This window comes from Trematomus bernacchii, unplaced genomic scaffold (genome assembly GCF_902827165.1).
Source record: "Trematomus bernacchii unplaced genomic scaffold, fTreBer1.1, whole genome shotgun sequence".
Lineage (NCBI taxonomy): Eukaryota > Metazoa > Chordata > Actinopteri > Perciformes > Nototheniidae > Trematomus > Trematomus bernacchii.
In genome coordinates, this window is record NW_022988024.1 from 470,171 (window position 1) to 490,560 (window position 20,390).

Consider the following 20,390-nt stretch of genomic DNA (forward strand, 5'->3'; position numbering starts at 1 on the left):
ATCTTCCCCAGCTATTTTCTAACTGTCTGAGTGCTATTTGATATGCCTCTTTAGTAGAAAACTGCACAGCTTTAAGCTAAGAGCCACAGACAGAAAGACACAGTGATGATTTTGTTTTTTTTTGATTTGTTGACAAGAAGAAAGCATTAGATTTATAGTAAAAGTACGTTTGGTCTGTATGACTGTGAAGTGTGCTTCATGTAAACATACCTGACTGATCCCCTCCACTCTTTGGAGCTGAGGTGACATACTCTAAAGAAACAAAGACATCCTGTTAACCCACAGTATCACAGCATGTATTCTTTTTTGATGGACTGTTAGTCCCGCCTCCACCTGTCAGACTCACCTGACATCCTGGCCAGCTCCATGCTGTAGTCAGAGAACTCGTGGGGTTTGCTCACTGAACAAACGTGAGCACCAAAATCCTCCATGTGGACGTGTTGGATGGTGAGTGTGATGCTGCCGGGGCTGTAGCTGATGGTGTACCCCCTGGTGCAGTTCTGGTAAGCTTTGTGTTTGATGTAGTGACACAGCAGCTGGTTGTTTGGGCCCCTCCACTGCACAGACAGCTGAGGGATGTGCGTGTTATCCTCATAGTTGTACGAACACGGAAGGGTGACTTGCTGACCAGGCTGACTCAGCACTTTTACAGCACTGCCTGGGGACAGAAGAGCATTGAAGAGGTCCTCCACACTGACACACCCAAACACAGGCATCTCTTCCTTTGCAGCTGCCACAGGGCTTCAAGCCTGTTTAAATCACATCTCAATATCACACGGTGGTGAAAGAAATATTCAGATCCTTTACATGTAACTGTGAAAATACTTTACTTCAATTAAAATCTGATCAATTAATCTGATCATAATTTTCTCAATTAACTGTTTGGTAAAGTACATTTCCAAAACATCTTGTCAATGTTAAAAGCAATGGCTTTATATGTCTTGTTTTGTCAGTCCTAAACCCAAAGATTTTCGGTTTAGATATGATGGAAACGGTAAAAAGCAGGAAAATCTACATATTCAAGAGGCTAAAAATAAGCGTAAAAGCCTATTTGATTCTCACTTTTGAGTCAACTAATTATTGCAGCTCTACATTTTTCAGTAACATCTTCCCTCTCAGTGTTGTTATTTGTTGTATTCATGTTTATGTTGCATTTTTTCTGCTGTATATGTTTGTGATTCTACTAATTTATATCCTGTATTGGCTATTTTAATCTACTACAATGCAACATATTCTATAAAATGTGTTTGCAGATACATTTTTCTGACAACTTTTCACAGGCTCAGAGATACAGCCCTGTTGTTTTGTTGATGCATTTCCATTTTTTTTGCACTTAAGAATTATGAATACTTTACATACCTATAAAAGGAACACTTCATTTATGAGATTGTCACAAACATCAGAGATACATGGTGTTCACTGGACAGGAAAGTGATGACAAACTTTAACTGGAAAAGTAATCACTGTTATTCTTTGCTAGAACTATGAAGCCAGACGTTCAACAGTATCAGTCATGGGTGTTATTTAAACACAAATAAATCCAGGGGATACAATTGTCAATAAAATAAACGTCCTACATGTTAAATTGAATCTGATTATCTGTGTCATTGAACCTACCTTCTCCAACAATTTGCGACATCATTATTCCGAGGAACAGCGCAGCCGTCGCAGTCCTTTCTAGAGGTGTCCTCCACATTTGGTGATGGATTCAAATACTTGAATTCATGAATATAATTCAGGAATATCAAAAACCTCCAGCAGAGAGTTCAGAGATGATGCCTGCCTTGTTTCACTTTTGCTTTCAATGTTATATTTAGCTGCATGAGATAGCACTCTGTGGTTACCAGGCATCATAAGACTGCTTGTAATACGATCATATGTTTTGGTTTTAGTTTGAAGTGTATTTGTGTTTTTTAGGGGGTTTAAACATTGAGTCAACAAAAACAGCCTGTACACAAGATGGCTACATCCTTTCTAATGATCAAATCAAAAGATGACACAGAGAAAGTCAGACTCTGAACGGTCGAAACTTAACAAAAATAATAATATAGATTTTTTCTTTTTTATGTCATATATTATGTTAATGTTTTAATTACGCCAGTACCATTTAAACCAAACTTGTGTCTCCTGCCAACAGGTGAAGCTTCTCTTGCCCAATGTGAGCAGTCTACACATGATATGTTTACACACTGGTGGCTTCAATGTGCTTTCAGCCATCATGTAAACATTTTTATCGGAAACACGTGAACACGTTGCTAGCGACTTTTCCTAATAATTATGTTTATTGAATTTCGTACCATGCCATGTCTTCAGAGACTAGTTCAACTGTCCCCCAACTCTTATCAGTTCATCTTTAAGTCCAAGTGAATCTTTTGCCAAATTGAAATGAATTTGCACCGGACCACACTAAGACAATCAGTTATGATGAAAGGTCAGAGGTACAATTAGTTTTATTTATGCATTTAGGATATTTATATTAATAAATGATCTTGCGAGTTGTGTTTGTGTATAAAGGATAAACGCAACATCACATCACTCAAATCACAGAAATCTGTTTAATATCAATCAGTGCCATTTATACAAATAGACTTTTTGTTTTCAAACACACTCACAGTAAAATACTGTCTTAGCTAAACTTCCATTGTATAGAGAACTACTGACCACAATAACATTATCACACTGTGCACAAAAAGGAGAACACACTGTACACTGCCACAGGCCCACTGAGGTATATGTACAAATACACACACACATACATGCACTCACACACATTCAGTCTCGTTGTGAAATTTATTTACAGGTGCTCCACCATCTTAAATACGACTCATCTTAATACTTATGTACAAACTCTTGTAAACAAACATTTGGACAATTATTGACGGTGAACGGAAACTGATCAATGATTTATGATTTATGAAAATTGTTGACTTCAGGCCTCGTGCAAGAACCTCGTGTGCGAAGACAGCATTTTAACATATACAAAATGACTGAGTATGAATAAAAAACAGGAGAAACACCTGTTTGACTTAAAAATCTAAATGCCAATAATACATTTATGTTGTATTCATATGGTATTTTATTTACATACCGTAACCCCTCTCCCGGTCTGATTTACCTTACTTATTTTGTAGATATGGCTAATTTGACCAGTTTGGTTTGTTTTGTTCAGCTTGCTTTGTTAGTTATTTCTGTCTTTCTTTGCATTATGTTGTTCATGTTTTCAAGACATCATAAAACTAAATGAATAAAATAATCGTAATTTCTCAATCTGATATGTACAGCTTGAATGTTACTATAATAGAAAATAAATTAGTAAAACAAAACTTAGCATTGTGCCAATTGACCGAGATTCTTTTTCCACTTCTTGATTATTTTGTAAAAACAAATCAAAGAGCTGCATTGGTGGGAGTGTGTTTCTTCAGGTATCAGTGAGACATTTGAGTTACACATTGAAAAGACTGAAGGCTTACCAGACTCCACAACACTCTACTGTGATAAAAACATACTATAATACAGAACGTAATACCTGTGCAAAGCAGAGACTTGTATCTTTCTTTAAGGTTGTGAGTTTTTTAAAGAGATATCGTGGTAAAGGTGTGAATCAGAGGGGAGGACATTGCCTGAAAGTTCGTTGAGGCAGATTCTAACCTGTGTACTGGACAAAGGACTCCACCTACTGGCCACTCAGCTAAATGGCAGCCTGTAACAAAACAATCTTTAACCAAATGTTTTTTAGCATTTTCAATTCAGAGCGTTTCCCCTTTATTTCTGTCAAAGTATGGTTCTACTCTAATGTGAAATTGTCTTTAGCTGTATTAATATATTCAAATACTGAGAGATACTAATGTTACTTTTTTGGCCTGCTGATTTCTTTAAAAAAAACAGACTTAGAGCTCCACTGTGTTTCAGTCTATGATGTGTTTGTGAGTTAACAGGTGGCCCCGATAAACACAAGAGGTTGCATTCATCAAGTTTGAACAACAAATGTGTGCACTTAAGCAAACCTCACAGCAAAAATAAAAAGAGGTTCATAATGAGAATACAATCATAATCTTGCATGAGGCCTGACGTGTTCTGATTTTAATTGTTGATTCACATTTTTGTTCTTGTGCTGACAGCTTTGAGTGTTCTAAGGGAAGTTAAGATGTGCTGAGTGTACCTGAACTGTGCTGTGCAGACTCTCCCTGATCCGCATTATCCATCATCACGGCCGACTGGAGGTTAAAGTTGGGCTACTAAACATGTTTCCAGCTTTAGGGCCAGTTTCCTGCACACAGATTGGACTGAAGTGACCATCTATAGTTCAGTTAGCCCACAGTGGTAAACCTTTACTTCAGAAAAAGACAGTGCTTAGGTGTTGTTACTTCTTATGTGTGTCTTTTGTGCCCAAGGAAGTACCTTACCACCCTGCTGCTGCTGCTGCTACTGTGAAGTACAAAATGATGTCACAAAACCAATGAGACACATAAACCATCACTGTACAAATACATGTCATATTTTACAGTTTTAGTTTTCCTTCTGCTTGTGCCATTCCACTGGCTGGTGATGATGCAGCGCTTACTGGATGCCTCGGAACAAACACATCGCGAACACCATGGCGAAGAGCTGCAGAGAGTAAAGACAAAACTGTCATTCCCCTGTATGACATGGTTGCAGATGCAACAATAGTTGTTTTTTCTTTGCTTTTTTTTTTATAGTGTCAGTGTTATATTTTATACTGTGCTGTACTTTGCAGTGAACTGGGTCAATTCTCTGCAAAGAGTCAGTATATTTGAAATTACTAAATGATCTTACAGCAGATTTTGCAATAATAGTGTCAACTGCAATAATAAGTTATTCTTCATTTGCATGTGTTTTGGCACATTTGTGCTTTTATATTTGCATAGTTCATGAAAGTGCAGCGCGTTTCTCCTAATGGAAATGTTTTGGGCCGTTGTAGCACATTTGCACATGTCGACAACTGTACTACTCTTGTTTAATATGCATACACACATACAAACCCTTTTTAATTTAAATTTGAATGAAAGCTTGCTTTAAATAGCATCAACACAAATAATTCATAAAATGATGCATGAAATCAGCACCCTAAAAGATAACCTGTAAGGAAAGTATGTTTATTAAAAGGAATTGATCTGATTTCTTTGGTGTAGAAAGTGGCAGTTTTAGATGTATTGTTTCTGTTGAAAACCTAAGCGTAATTATTGTTAACCTACATCACTGTCCTAAATCCCTGGCATGAAAAGAAATAACAGGCGATAAACATTATTCAGTGTTAAGGAAATAAGGAAATGAGGAAACAGAACATACTTCAATAGTCAGCACCACGATGGCTAGAGCTCCTGCGGTGTAAATGTACATCTCAAAGTAGTCCACCACGGCAGAGTAACAGCCCTGCATGAATGAAACATACAGCGATATGAAGAAAACTGCCTGGGTATGACATTTTTTTTATATTTATCTAAGACAGCCATATGGTGATGTGTCCGTTTAACTGGAATAACGGGTTAGAATTGAAATACTTGTGGAATTATCAAACAATATAGTGTTTTTAAAATGGCTATAGTGCCGCAAGACTCTTTTTTTTTAAAATATCAATACTACAACTCATCAAATATTGAATTCAGGAATATTTATTAACTGAATAAATAAATCTGCATATGACCTTGTTGTGTCTGAACACCATGCTGCCGCTGACACACTGCTCCATACTGACGTCTCCGGGGAAACTGTTCCCCTGGCAACAGGCCTCTGGGACCATTTTAGTGGGGCTGAGGAGCCTGAAGAGGCTCTCGTCAAAGTCCTCTGGGCCACTCACACCACAGCAGTCGAACTGTACACAGACACATGAAGGGAGGGGTCGATTAAAGGTGGAGAGGAGGGTGAAAAGAGGAGGTGAGTGTAGAATCAATGCTTCACCGTGGTCATGATGGCGTTCCAGGTGGATGTGAGGACGTCGGTGTTGTTGTGACCTTGGTAGTGACGTTTCAGCTCCCTGCTGAAATACTCTCTGGTCAACTGGAAGTAGACACCAACACAGAATAGTTTAGAAACCTGGAAAGTAACTAAGAACATTTACTCAAACTCTGTCTGAAACCAGAGCCCAGTCTGCTCTGATTGGTTAGTTGGCCGGCTCTGTTGTGATTGGTCAACCTCTTAGAGATGAGTTGGAAATCTCCCGGCCCTTAGCCTATCACGTACAATGTGTTGGTGCGCTAGCATATAGAAGCGAAAGTGTTACATAGTGATGTCACTATGTTACTGAAGAAAACAAAGGAGTCCAATGGAGGTGTTTCAGGCAGGGGGGGAGCGGGAGAGAAATGGAGGGAACTTGGGGATATTAGCCTCTGCAGATCATTTACATGCTCAAAAACTATACAACACACTACCGGAAAAGGAAATTGGGCCTCTTTAAGTTACATAACTGGGCCTCTTAAGCTCATTTTAGGTAGCCTAAATGTACTGGACTGTAAATAGAGAATGGGAGGGATGAAACCCTCTTTAATGGTCACACATGCAGAGCACACAGCACACACATTGAAATGTAGTCTCTGCTTTTTACCCATCTTAGTACTAGGAGCAGTGGGCAGCTATTGTACAGCCCCGGGGAGCAATGGGGAGTGGGGGGGGGCGACATGTGCCTTGCTCAAGGGAACCACGACAGGGGACTTGAACCGGCAACCCTACGGCTCCAAGCCCCTACTGACTGAGCCACTGCCGGACTTGAGTATTTCCATTTTCCAGTACCTTTTTTTCTTTGACTTCTTTTTACGACATTTCAGAGAAAAATATTGTGCTTCTTACTCCCCTACATTTGTCTGATAACTTAAGTTCATTGTCCAATTCAGATTATTGATACAAAATATAAATAAGTGCATCAAGGCAAGGCAAGGCAAGGCAAGGCAAGTTTATTTATATAGCACTTTTCTGTACGCGACAATTCAAAGTGCTTTACAAAACAAATTAAAATACTTTTTATGAATAAATACAGTAAAAACACATTATATAATGGCATTGTACAACAGGCACTACAAAGCAAAGATAATAAAATAATTAAAATAAACACCACAGGTATACAATACATGTTTAAAACGCATACTGTAGTTCGAATATGAGCAGCTCAATTAAAAGCAGCGGTAAAGAGATATGTTTTTAGTCTCGATTTAAAAATAGTAAGCGTTTCTGCGGACATGCATGATTGGGGTAGTTTGTTCCAGAGTGTCGAGGCATAATAGCTAAATGCTGCCTCTCCATGTTTTGTTGTTACTCTCGGAACCGATAGCAGACCCGTCCCAGAAGACCTGAGGCACCTTGATGGCTCGTAATTATGTAGGAGTTCATCAATATACTTTGGTCCTAAACCATGTAATGATTTAAAAACTAGCAATAGAACTTTAAAATCAATTATTTGGCCGACTGGAAGCCAATGTAAAGATTTCAGAACCGGACTGATGTGATCCACTCTTTTAGTGTTAGTGAGGACACGTGCAGCAGCGTTCTGTATCAGCTGCAGCTTTCTGATGGATTTTTTTGTCAGCCCTGTGAAGACACTATTGCAGTAGTCGAGACCACTGAAAATAAAAGCATGGACAAGCTTTTCTAAGTCCTGTTGTGACATTAGTTTTTTAATCCTCGATATATTCTTCAGGTGATAGTATGCAGACCTAATGACTGTTGTAATGTGGCTCAGGTCTGAGTCCATCACTACACCTAGATTTCTGGCTTTATTAGTGGTTTTGTAGTCTGCCGACTGAAGCTCTGCGATTACTTTTAATCGGTCCTTCTTTGCTCCAAAAACAATGATCTCAGTTTTTTGTTTGTTCAGTTGGAGAAAGTTCTGAGTCATCCAGTCAGTGATGTGCTCAATGCACTTGCTCAGTGTTCTAATCGGAGAATAGTCTCCTCCTGGTGTGATTTTAAAATAAATCTGGGTGTCGTCTGCATAGATGTGATAGCTTAGATCGCTCTAAGCGATCACATTATTCAATGGAATAAGCAACCCAAAAGCAACCCAGAAGAATAAAAACTTTGATAAAATCAGCTCCACCTTTAGAAGGAGCAACATTAAATGAATGCACATATTAATGCATCAATAATTATAACCAATGATATAATGTCTATGAATGGGAAATTATTCTACATTTTAGTACTTAAAGCATATTTTAATGCTTATGCTTGTAAACTTGTACTTTACTTGAATGCAGGGCTTTTCCTTATGGCAGAGTATTTTAACAATATAGTAATGCTATTTTTACTTAAGTGAAAGATCTAAGTACTTCTTCCGCCTCTGATCAACTCTTACGGTACGATTGTCGCTCTGTTCAAAACACAACGTTACAACATAGCCAAACATTAGAGAAACGACATATGTACTGCTTCAAACAAAGGATCAAATCTGCAATAGATATTCATGTGCCTCCCATGTCTCTGTTCACACATGCAGACTAAGCACTGGAGCTGCCACTCTTTGTAATTTAAACCTTGGAATAACATCCTGGCACCACCCAGGGAGACTCAAAGGTCAAAGGTCAACACGGAGAAAGTTCAACTTTGCTTTGCCTCCCAGGGGAAACAGAAAAACGCCACTGATAGTTACGCCAACTCAACTAGGATATAAAACAAAAGATAATCTGATCCTCATGGTTCTTAGAGCTTCACAATTCTCTATGAACTTTAATTAGCTTCTGGGCTACACTTAACATGTCCACAACTTGACGCTTCTTAGAGGAAAAAGAAGTGTGAACAGGGTTGAAGCTCAAACTACATTTTCTGCATCCATGTAGCTGCAGCTGTCTGCATGACATCAATTTATTTATCTGTCTTTGAGGGTGCAGGTCAAACTTCTACGACCACACCGACTTCACATGTTGACTGCACCTGATCGAACACATCTGCTACACTGACAGACAACAGACTGTGTGTGGCGACATCCATACATCTTTTTACCATCAGCTGTTAAAGTGGACCTATCATGCTATATTTGAATAATATAGTGTAGGACCATACCTATATAAGGCATATTTATACTTTTTTTTTTTTCAAAATACCAAACAGATCATGCATTTTAGCCATGCCTCATTTTGCTCTATTTGACATTTTTTAGATCTGTTTTAGCAAGGGCTGATTCTGTGAGAACAGCACCATCTAGAGGCCTGGCATATGTACTACAACGTCTCCAGCGCTTTCGAACGGCAATGCCGTGGTTGTCTCCTCCTGATTGGTGGAGTTGGCCCAATAGCCGTAGCGCCACTGTCCTGACGTCAGTAACGTGTTCAAATCTGGATCAGTTTTTATCAGATCCGTTGCAGCCCCTTTTTTAGAGATTTGGGTATGGAGGAAAATAGAGAGGGTTGTGTTTTCTGACACTTGGTGAGTTCCCTGGAACACCGGGGACACATATTCATGTAGAAAAGACGTACAAAAGTGCATTTTGCATGATAGGTCCCCTTTAAGTAAGGAGACCTCTGACTTCACCAGCTTCCATACCCATAGTGCAACTTGACGGATAATTTTACAGTATTTGTTTTTAAAGATGTTTTAAAATTCATAGATATAACAAGAGAGCTCGTAAAAAAATGGCAGACCCCTCCAATGTCTTGTATGCAGAATACAAACTGTAACCATCAGGTAGATGCTAAAGGGTTCAGATTAAATACAGGAAAAGAAGAAGTAAAAGTAAAACTCCTAAACCCTGGACATAAGGACGATGTGAATGAGGAGCGTAGATGAATGCACTTTATGTTGGCAATTAACAGCGTGATGCACTCCACATCTGTTTAATGATATGTTTTATTTTATTTAGCAGACTTTATGTCCAAGACCAATTTCCCTAGGGACAATTAAAGTGATTTTGAACTTTTAGCTCCGTTGAGACAGTACTCACATGCTCCCTGAAGAGGAACGCCAGGATGGCAGCCGCCAGCTCGGCCAGGAAGATGAAGAGGATGAGCATGAAGAACTGAAAACAGTGAAGAAGAAATAATTAGTGTAGTCTAGGCAACGTATTTTTATGCAAAGATATTCTAATAATTATAGTTATACTCTGTAAAGAATGTCAAATGCCTAGTTCTGACTCAAGACATGCATATTTTGGACAAAAAACATAATTAAATTGTCCGTTTACTCAACATAAAGTGTACTGAGTGTGAATAATAGTTTGTCCATAATGAAACTGTCTGGTGAAGTAATGGCTGAATAAAAAAAAGGATCGTATAAAGTATCTTGTACTTTTTGTAGACATGCATTCCTCTAGATGGCGCACTTGTATTGTTTCACTCGGCTATTACATAACTTTGTGCTCCGGACAGAGACTTGTTTTGTAGCATTTCTACCACTTTTTTAAGGCAAATATGAAATTACAGCACTACATTTTAATTAGATAGAACAAAACTGCTGTAAGAAATAAACAGACAAGGCTTCTAAGAGTTATTAGTATATTATTCTGGGACTAGAGATACCAGATTTCTTTATTTAAATTGTAAAAAAAATATATCATCTGTATTTGTATTTGAGTGTAAATACATTATGTGCTTATTGGATACTAGCCTTAAGGTAAAATAGATCAAAATAATTAAAATAATAACCTCTGCTTTACTACGTGATTAGAGTTCTCCAAGGTAATGCGTCAATCAATAGTAAAAGTACAGCATTATTCTATATTTAAAATGTACTGTAATGTTTTACTTTTACTGAAATAATCCCACAGGATTCTTTTTTTTCTTGCTGTAACACTAAAACAAATATGTCCCTGTGTTCAGAAGACGTGAGACAGGTGACGCTGCAGCACACTCACAAACATCAGCAGACACTTGTTCTCCCTGATGGCTCCGCAGCAGCCCAGGAAGCCCAGCAGGAACAGCATGCTGCCCATGGCCAGGATGACGTAGACCCCGGTGAACAGCACCGGGTTGGCCGCCACGATCTCCCTGAAGCCCATCGGGTCCACCAGCACCCAGACACCCACACCCAGCAGGAAGGAGCCCCCCAGCTGGCAGAGAGAGGGCTCAATGTTCACTTATTAAGACAACTTTCCCCTGTCACAATAACTTATTTTGTTGGAAAATATATGGTGCCAGAAAAAAATTCAATAAAGTTATATAATTAATGACCATTTGATGACACTAATGTAATGAAAATATAATAGGAAAATAATGCAAAAACATGATTTAAAAGAACAATAAACTTTGAATTCTTTAGAATATTCAAAAATTGGAGTTAGAATATGAGAAATATAAAAATATTCTAAATAAATAAAATATAACACAACTAAAACAATAAATCAAATGGCAATTCTGGCACAATGGAGGGATGTTGACCACTGTAAAAATATATATGGCCAGTGGAAGGACGAAGTTGTGTCCTGTAAACTGTGATTTTGGGGAAAAAAAATATTATATTTGTTTTTACTTTAAAGTTAGCTTGATTAGACTGCTGGTAAAGTCTGATCTTCTAAAGCTTGTGTTTATTGACCCATTGGCCAGAGCTACCCACTCTGGGCCAACCTCTCCAGGCTTGGCTCCTGAGAGGGACAGGCTGAGAAGGGGTGGACTGTCTGACAAGGTTATTCAGACTATCCAGGCAGCAAGAGCGGGATCCCTGATCGGCCCGCTACGTTTATACAACTTCAGTGTGTGAACGCTCGCGTATCATTGATGAGAGTAGTACCCATAGAGTCCAGTAGAGGGCTCTGTCTGTGCTTATAGAACTAGGGTTACAATACGTAACCCCCCATTTTCCTTTACAGATATACTCTATTCATATATAATGAATCAAAGTCATTTATACATGACATCTTGTCAGTAAAAAGCATAAGAGATTTAAAATGATCTCAGCATTCACTCACTGCTGAAATGTTCACAACATGAATATCTTCTGCTGTCAGTTAATTAAATAAGGGAATATTCAGACTTGACTTGAAAGCTTATAGTTAACATTTTAAACAACAAAAATGCATCTTACAACAACAAGGAAAGATATTGGAAAACATATCAAAGACATCATTTTAATTTTACAGGATTGTTTTCTGATGTTAAACCACAGAAGGAGAGAGCACGAAGAGTGTTGAACTCACAAAGATGAAGAAGTTGAAGATGAACATGAGGTACTTCATACAGCTGAGGCAGTCCCCCTCCATGGCTGAGCCTCGGGCTGAGACCTCCCCCTGCGCACGCACACACACACACACACACACACACACACACACACACACGAATGTGAAAATAAGCAACCATTTGCTAAAACATTATATTGTAAAAAAAATAATAAAACGTGACAATATGTAACTGTGTTTATTTCTTGTTTCACCAACCCCCAAGTGACCAAAACAATTATTAAGGCAGGTTTAAATGATGTACGAGTGATTAAGAAAATACTGCTATCAGTGATGCAACAATTAATCCCCTGATACCTGGATTATGAGTCAGCTTCCTAAAGTTGTGTATTTTTTATGTCTATATCTCTGTAAATGTAATATCTTTTTGGTGTTGGACCGTTGTGAAACAAAAATAAGCAATGTTACATTAAGATCTGGGATATTTTATTGAGTTTATTTCACAATTTTCTGGACCAAGCATTTAACCGATAAATCCAGAAATATAAGCACAGTAATTGATTATGTAAAATAATAAGTTGTTCCAGCCCAAAATCCCAAATCTTAAAGCATCATTCACATGATACGCAACTCTCTCTTTGGATCAGTGCGAGGTTGGCCGCAGGGCCTTGCGGTTGACAAAGATAGTTCAGTTTGAATTCTATCGTTACAGTACCCTACCTGCTACCTTACCTGCTACCTTGCAGCTGTGATCTGATTGGTAGGCGTCGAAAGATAAGCAGTAAACAAGGTCAAAGTTGAAACTATTTGAATTTGAGCGCAGCGCTAGGCAACAATTTAGAGCGGTGTGCAACACCGACGGTAGCACTTACGACTACTCGAGCAACACGTCAACGCAGACCCGTTTTACCGCGTATTATGTGAATGATTAACTTAGTCAAAAGAACAATCTAAACATGCTATATTGGATATTTTATTGAGCTTTTTTCAGAGATTTATGGCAGTTTGTGGACAACATTTAATCAATGAATACAGAAATATAAAAAATATATGAATATTGTAAATTAATAAGTTGTTGCAGCCCTAGTAATGTAAGAATCTTAAAGGCTAAACGTTAATTCAGCAGGAATCAAGAATATATTTTTCTGTTATTTTGAAGGCGTAAAGATGAGGGAAATTTCTTACATGACAACATGAATACCGATTTGTCTATGCAGCATGCATACATGTAACTCTATGCAGCATGTTGCATAAAGCTCCTGAACACTCTGTGTCTTATCTGCAGTCGATATGAGCAAACATGAGAAGCAGGACGGAGGAAGGTGTGATGACACTTTGTCAGTAACAGTTTTCGTCAGAGGACGTAACACTGCCAGCCTGTCCCTGTGGCTTGGTTTGACACATGGAGGGACGTTGGCTGCTACTGAGGAGGACATGTTGCTGTAAGTGGGTCCATCAGTGGGGGTGTGAAGAGGACCAACTGTGCACTTATGGTCCCTGATGGTGTTTACCAGATAAAACATGCAGCCACCTGTCATATCAAAGAGGACAGAGAGTTTTCTTTAATATCAAATCAAGAGCAAGACTACTGTGAAAGGTCCTTTTAAGGGCCTTATTTCAGATTTAATCACATCAAACGTTGTGTCTACTATGGTTAGTATTTAGAGGCAGGTGATCACTTTTTATTCCGTCCATGTTGGCTATAGCTGTTTATGTTAACCGACTATTTCCAACTCTATTAATTCAAGGGAAAAGGATTCTTTGGAAAGAACACACAGTAAGATGTAACACACTCTTAGCGATCAGTCTTGTAAATGAAGAAGCTTATAGGTTAGGACCTTGAAGACTTTGTCAGTCCGCTCCATCCTCATTTGTTCCTACTGAAGATGTAAATCTACAAAAACAACTCAAAGTTTGTAGTATTTTCCTAAAACCGCTCTAATGTTTCACTGCAGTATGTTGACATGTTAATGGTAATGAAGGAACAAGTCACTTGGTGCAACAGTGTGGCTCACTGATGTGTTTTGAGCCTCGCTAAAAGTCACAGCCTGTGATCGTTCTATCCACTTCACACTGAATATTTTAAGTATTGAAGTACTCGCGCGAACGTCCACGTTTGCCTGACTTTTTGTAGCGCAACCATGAGGTTTACATTTGTTTCTTAAGAAGGAAATTGGATGCAGATGTTCGTGTTTCACTCAGGATAAATCGTTATTAATTTGGCCCGAAAGACATCAGTTTACATTCTATTGACATTGCCTATAGCCAACTTTCTCTATACCTGACAAAGTCATTTTATTTTTACCGCAGTCATTTCTAGCAGGTCATGGACGGCACATAATTATCTGAAACCTTTCAATGTGTTGTTATAGAAAGAAGTTACAAAGAACAGATTTGGTTGTTCAATTTGGAGGTACAGTAAGCCGTTTTGGCGAAAATGTTCTATGCACTGGTCAACTCTGACATTTTGGGTTATTCTTTTTTTTTTATATCAATTCTGCATTTAGACTATCCATCTATCCATTGTCCACTGCTTATCTGGAGTCGGGTCGCGTTGGAAGCAGTGCCTGCAGAGGGTCCCAAACTTCCCTTTCCCTGGCCACATCAAACAGCTCTGACTGGGGGATGCCAAGGTGCTCCCATGGAGATATTATCCCTCCAGCTGGTCCTGGGTCAGCCCCTCAGTCTCCTCCCAGCTGGACGTACCTGGAACACCTTTCTAAGAAGGTGGCCAGGAGGCATCATGACTAGGTGTCCGAACCAGCTCAACTGTCTCCTTTCTACACAAATGAGCAGGGGCTCTACTCCAAATCTCTCCCAGTTGACTGAACTTCTCACCTTATCTCGAAGGGAGATACCAGCCACTCTCCAGAGGAAACCTATGTAAGGCGCTTGTAACCGCTATCTCGTTCTTTCGGTCATGACCCATCCTTCACCACCATAGGGGAGAGTAGGAACGAAGATGACCGATACATTGAGAGCATTGCCTTCTCAGCTCTCTCTTAATCCCAACGATGCAGAAAGCGTTTGTGATAACGCTCTTGCTGCTCTGATTCTACGGCCCATCTCACACTAAATTGTCTTTTTTAGACTAAATAAACATTTTGGTGTTTCTTTCACTAACTGTGTCCCTTTGCGTTTGTAGATTTCTTCTAAATTAGAAACAAAGTGAGCATTAGCTAATGCCTAATTTGCATGTCTAAACATAACATTTTAGAAAACATGTAATACAAAAAAAGTTATGTAATAAACTGGGGAAGTTTCAAGGTAATATCTATTTGTCAAATGGTCTACCCTGTTTTGCTCTTTTACTATTGTCTACACATTATAGTGTTTGTGCAATACATTCTGTATTTACTTCCATTGTAACTGGAAATTAAGCATGCTTGTCTTCTTCAAAATTCACAATTGAAACGAACAAAGCTTGCAGGGAAAAAGAGAGGTTTGAAAGTGAGATCGGTAAGATGGCCTTATTTTTTGGTGGATTTCAGGTGTCCTGTGTAACAACTCCAGTAATTGCTCTTTGTCTGACTGCGGTGAGCTCTCTGCAGTGTAAATGTGTATTTACTGCTAATTTGACCGCTGTGTTGAGCTTTTACTTTAATGGAGCGAAATGGCGGTAGCTTGGCTTTTACTGCAATTAAAATGCAGGTTTTGTGTCAGCCAGTGCACTCTGAGCAATTGCTGCCTCTTTGGCTTAAATAAGGAATTTGCCTGCACATGCACTCAGCTTTATTAACACTTCTATGTAAATCACTCATGTCGGCACAATTACGCAAGGATTACAATTACGCTGATTGATCTGTGATTGTGAAATGAACAAAGGATGACTGCGGTTGTAAGAAGAAACAACAAGAAGAAACAAAGAGCTGTCAAAATATAACAAGTGTTATGGCAGTGTGTCAAAGAAAACATGATTACAGTCACATTTACTGCAATCATAAAACTGCTGCCATAATCACAAACAGACGTCTTGATTAAAGCACCAGGGGTCCTAAATGCTAAAAACAGCTGTCACGGTTACAAGTAATCATGATTTAATTTATCATAATACATTACTACAATTATATTCACCGTTATAATTGAAACAGCTCTTTTAATTAAATACTATTAGTAATGTGTTCTTTCTTTATCTCAATGTAGAATGCAAAACTAGATGCACTAGAAAAAAGGCTAAAAACTATTCAGGCTTCTGTTTCTGTTGAAACGTTGGAATTGGGACAGTCCTTATATGAAGAAAACAACAGTTTGGCACCCAGATTGTTGACATCCATCTTGATCTATCTTCATCTTCAACTTTAAATAGACACTTGATTTTTCAAGCATTTGGACTATATTGTAAATGTATTATCTGTTTTAATTCAAACACAACTTCCCTCCTCTGTTGCTCTCTCCGAGGTTTCTTCCATTTCCCCCCGTTAACTGTAGGGTTTCGTTGGGTGTTTTTGCTTGTCGGTTGTAAGGAAAGAGGGTGTCATATGTATTCTGTACAATCTGTAAAGTCCCCCTCAGAGAAATGTAAAATGCGTGATATCGGGCTATTTAAATCAACTTTGATTGATTGAACAGTTCTTCCAGTATTGCTTATGTGTAATAACAACAATGCATTACTTTGAACTTGTTGTCTGCAATTATGAATTATATATTTATAATCCAAGCAAAGAGCAAAGCAGTATTTTACCTTCAGAAATTTGTATCATATTTTTGTTGACCAATACTCCATTTATTTGTTACTTGCAACTCTATCAGATGAAGTGTGTTTGAATGTTTTGCAGCAGGAAGATCAATCTGTGTTTCTATACTGGTGGGTAAGTGCTTTTCACCCTGAGCCACCAGACTAACTGTCTTTAGGCTGAACAATCAAACATGTTTGCAGCTTACTGGAGAATCCTGTTACAGAAAATGCAGGTCCTACTCTTTCCTCTACCTTCAGTTTAAGTGTGTACCTCACACAAAGACACACCTACGTTCACAGCAGCTCAGAGTGGTGTTCAGGTCCCATTTAGCAGCTGCGGCTCCTTTCAAAAATAGGTCTTGGGGCAGCTGGGTAATTTCACGCAGCCAGACAGAGAACGGCCACAAATAATTCCCTCTCCTCTCTGCAGTCATGGAGAATTGCCGCGGTTTGGCTCAATAATCCTGCAGCGGTTTCCTGTGGGCTAACACTGGAGATCCTTCAGGTGTTCAGTTTGATCAGCTCACACTGGGACGGCTTGATACGTAGATGTATACATATGTTATTATCTGCCTTGACAAGATATTTATTTGCTCTTTGCTCATCGTGAGGCAAGACGCAGAGCCTTGCGGAGAGACAGCCAGTTAAGTTTTCTTTTTATAGTTACATCCCCTGCTTGACTGTGGCGCTTCATACAGCTGTTATCTTATTGGTTGCACTTATTTTTTTTAAGTCAGCGGTAATTGAGGTTAAAGTTAAAATAATTTAACAATTTCCAGCGGTACGTGACGCTAGGTAATCAACCAAGAAAGTGAGCTGGAAATTGAAGCAAATACTGGAAGTGGTCAAACAGTGGTACTACAATTTATGTGTCAGATCGTGATGTCAATAGGCGCGTTCACACTGGAGTACTTTTACCCGTACTTTTCCCGTTTAGTTCCGATAGTGCCTGAAATGTTGCGTTCACACCAAAAAGATTACTTAGTTCAGAGAACTTTTACTCCCATGTTTAGTGCTTGCTAGAGAGGTGGTACTATCCTGGGGAGAAAAAAGTACCAATTTCGATTGGCTGGGCGAATTGCAAACCACGCCCCGTAAAACTCTGAAAAGTTTTGTGAAGCCGCCATTGTATTTGCTGGCATTAGCATTATTAGTAAAAGCAGAAGAAGAAGAAGTGACGTCAGCGGCTTCATTTGCGTAATCTTCCCTCAGGGAACTTATTCCGGTGTGAACGCGATCTGTACTTAGTTCCATGGGGGTACTAAGTGCTGGGCACTAAGTACGGCAAAGTACTTGGTGTGAAAGCGGCTATTGGGTCCAAAAACACTTCTGCCCACTGACTTACATTGGAAAAGAGAAGTCCTTAGCGTAAATCAGCATATCATTTATTTTGAGCTTAATAAACTACCCAGTTTGAACACTTCATTAGGCCCTAAAAGTTATAAAACTAAGAGACGAATTGCTTGAGTTGTTCAACTCATTTGACTAAGTGGAGAGCAGTCATAACAGCGGATTGGGGGCGGGGCTTATGAAAATGCAAGTTTGCATGCTCTGAGCTTATATACATGGATGATCCGGGTATTTTTATAATCAGAAGTCACAGCATTTTGTTTTCTTGCGTCATTGAGCAACTTTCATAGGAATTATCAACTATCTCCATAGGAAAACAACCGCACAATCAGCGCAGAGCCATTCTACCTGCCATGTGAAGGCAGCTTGAGCATCTGGTGTGTGTTTGTGTCTGTTTGCCTGCCTGAGTGTGCACTCCTAATATAAAGATCTGTCTCTTTAGCTGCTAAATGCTCCACTATGTTCACCAGCAGGTTGCTAAACGTGTCTGTCTTGCTGAAAAAATACTGATATGCGAGCTTTTAAGGATCTAAATGACATGTCCGGGGTATTATTTTAGCAACATTGACATATTGCCATGTTTTCACTCTCCCTTTTTGTGTTGTAAAGGAGATTCTCTGTGAAGGCTATCTTATGGCCCAAATGTCTGTACATACAAAGGTTACTGAAAAATAGTGGCTGCCCTTCAGTTTTCCCTCAGGAAAACAGTTAGCTTCGTCAGCACTGTTGCTGTTGTTTGTACTGTCCGTGCTGTTAGCAGCATGAATTCCCTATAAAATCCTTGGTAGTATAAGCCTCTAAGGATTAGTCTAAATTTGACAAGGTTTCACAAGGAGACATTGCTTCTTCCAAATTTGAGTATAAAGCCAAATAATTCCTCAAGAAGGAGAGATTATGTCAAAAAAAAAAGTATTATTATTTTACTTAAAATAAAAATGTTTTACTTCCAGTTACATTCATAGCTTGTGACAGCTTAATAAGCATTTATAACAAAACCACTAGTCAGAGTGTTGAGCACTGCAGAGTCAGCATAAAGCGGCAGTGAAACTGGATCCCAGTGTGAATCCTGAAGCTTCCCACAGCCAAACTGTGGACCTGTTTCTGCACAGATTACCCACAAGTGACAGGACGCTCCGGTCCAATAAATCACAGAGCAGGAGAGGCTTGCAGGAAGTGCAGCGTGTACAGAAGTGCGTTTCCTCTCGATTGCCTTCATCCATCAGAGCATTGCAGAAGTGAACGTGGACAGGGATAAACCCAGAGGAATTACTCTTTCTGCATCCCTACATCCGTAATGAGACTGGAGGAGTGTATTGATGTTGATAAATCTCAGGTGTATCGGTGTGGTTGATACTCAAAGATGTGGGAGTCTCATCTATGTGTTCAATTTCTTTGCCTTTGTAAATAACTGCTAAATATCTCGATGGATTATGGTGATTTTGATGAGTTCCAAGGGTTACTTTATAATCTAATTGTCTTTTTATGGGATTTGTTGACAATGAAACAAGTATAGTAAGCATACTTGACTCCCTTATGTTAAATTATTAACTAATGCAGATTTAAAACAGCTTAGAAAAGTTATTGTACATTTAAAATTATCATAGTGACTGACAGGTGCAAATGCGCTACAACGGCCCAAAAGACTTCTATTAGGAGAAACACGGTGCACTATCCTACTTTTTCATTATATTGAAAAGTATACTGTCACCGTTGGCACAGTTAGTCTGTTTCATAATTGTAATTGTTTTGCCAGTGTATTTCAAATGACTAGGTTAGCTACGTTAGCTAGCTAGCTTACAGCAGATCTGCAAGAACATCGGAAGGAATCATGTGATCACATTGTTACCCCAATCAAACATTATAAAGCCAATAAAACTTACATTTTATAATCCCTGAACAAGCGCTCATGTCCCAGCTGTGTGCATCACTTTTTTGTGTCTCCTGGAAACACGTTGTGTTATGATCTTCTTGCAGCATTTTTTTTCAATTTGCAGCGTTTTTTTTATTTGCAGCACCTTGTTTATGCAACGCCTTTATTTAATGCAGCGCATGTTTCAAATATGTTTTTTCCTTTGCATGTGTTTTGGCCTTTTGTGTTTTTTTATTTGCATCCTTTTTGAGACTGCAGCGCGTTTCTCCTAATGGAAATATTTTGGGACGTTGTAACAGGTTTGTACCTGTCGGCTTAAAGGTGGGGTAGGTAATTTTGGAGAAACCAGCTCGAGTGTGCTAGAATTTGAAAATACACAACCGGAGAAAATCTGCCACTTCCTTATAGAGCCCCTCCTCCAACACACACGAACGCGCACATGACCAATG

At 39.0% G+C, this 20,390-nt stretch overlaps 1 protein-coding gene across 3 annotated transcripts in view; it reads right to left on the reverse strand.

The window, feature by feature from the left end:
* Window positions 1-2,535: 2,535 nt before the first annotated feature.
* LOC117472245 (tetraspanin-18-like) overlaps window positions 2,536-20,390 on the reverse strand; it is a 33,605-nt gene continuing 15,750 nt past the window's right edge. For all 3 annotated transcript variants that reach the window (XM_034117419.1, XM_034117418.1, XM_034117417.1), the window contains exons 3-9: window positions 12,068-12,157; window positions 10,790-10,984; window positions 9,881-9,955; window positions 5,917-6,015; window positions 5,663-5,830; window positions 5,308-5,391; window positions 2,536-4,605 (exon numbers count right to left, since the gene is read on the reverse strand). In XM_034117419.1, coding sequence (XP_033973310.1) covers window positions 4,558-4,605; window positions 5,308-5,391; window positions 5,663-5,830; window positions 5,917-6,015; window positions 9,881-9,955; window positions 10,790-10,984; window positions 12,068-12,130 — 732 coding nt within the window. In that variant the 5' untranslated portion in view covers window positions 12,131-12,157 and the 3' untranslated portion in view covers window positions 2,536-4,557. The remainder of the gene's footprint in view (window positions 4,606-5,307; window positions 5,392-5,662; window positions 5,831-5,916; window positions 6,016-9,880; window positions 9,956-10,789; window positions 10,985-12,067; window positions 12,158-20,390) is intronic.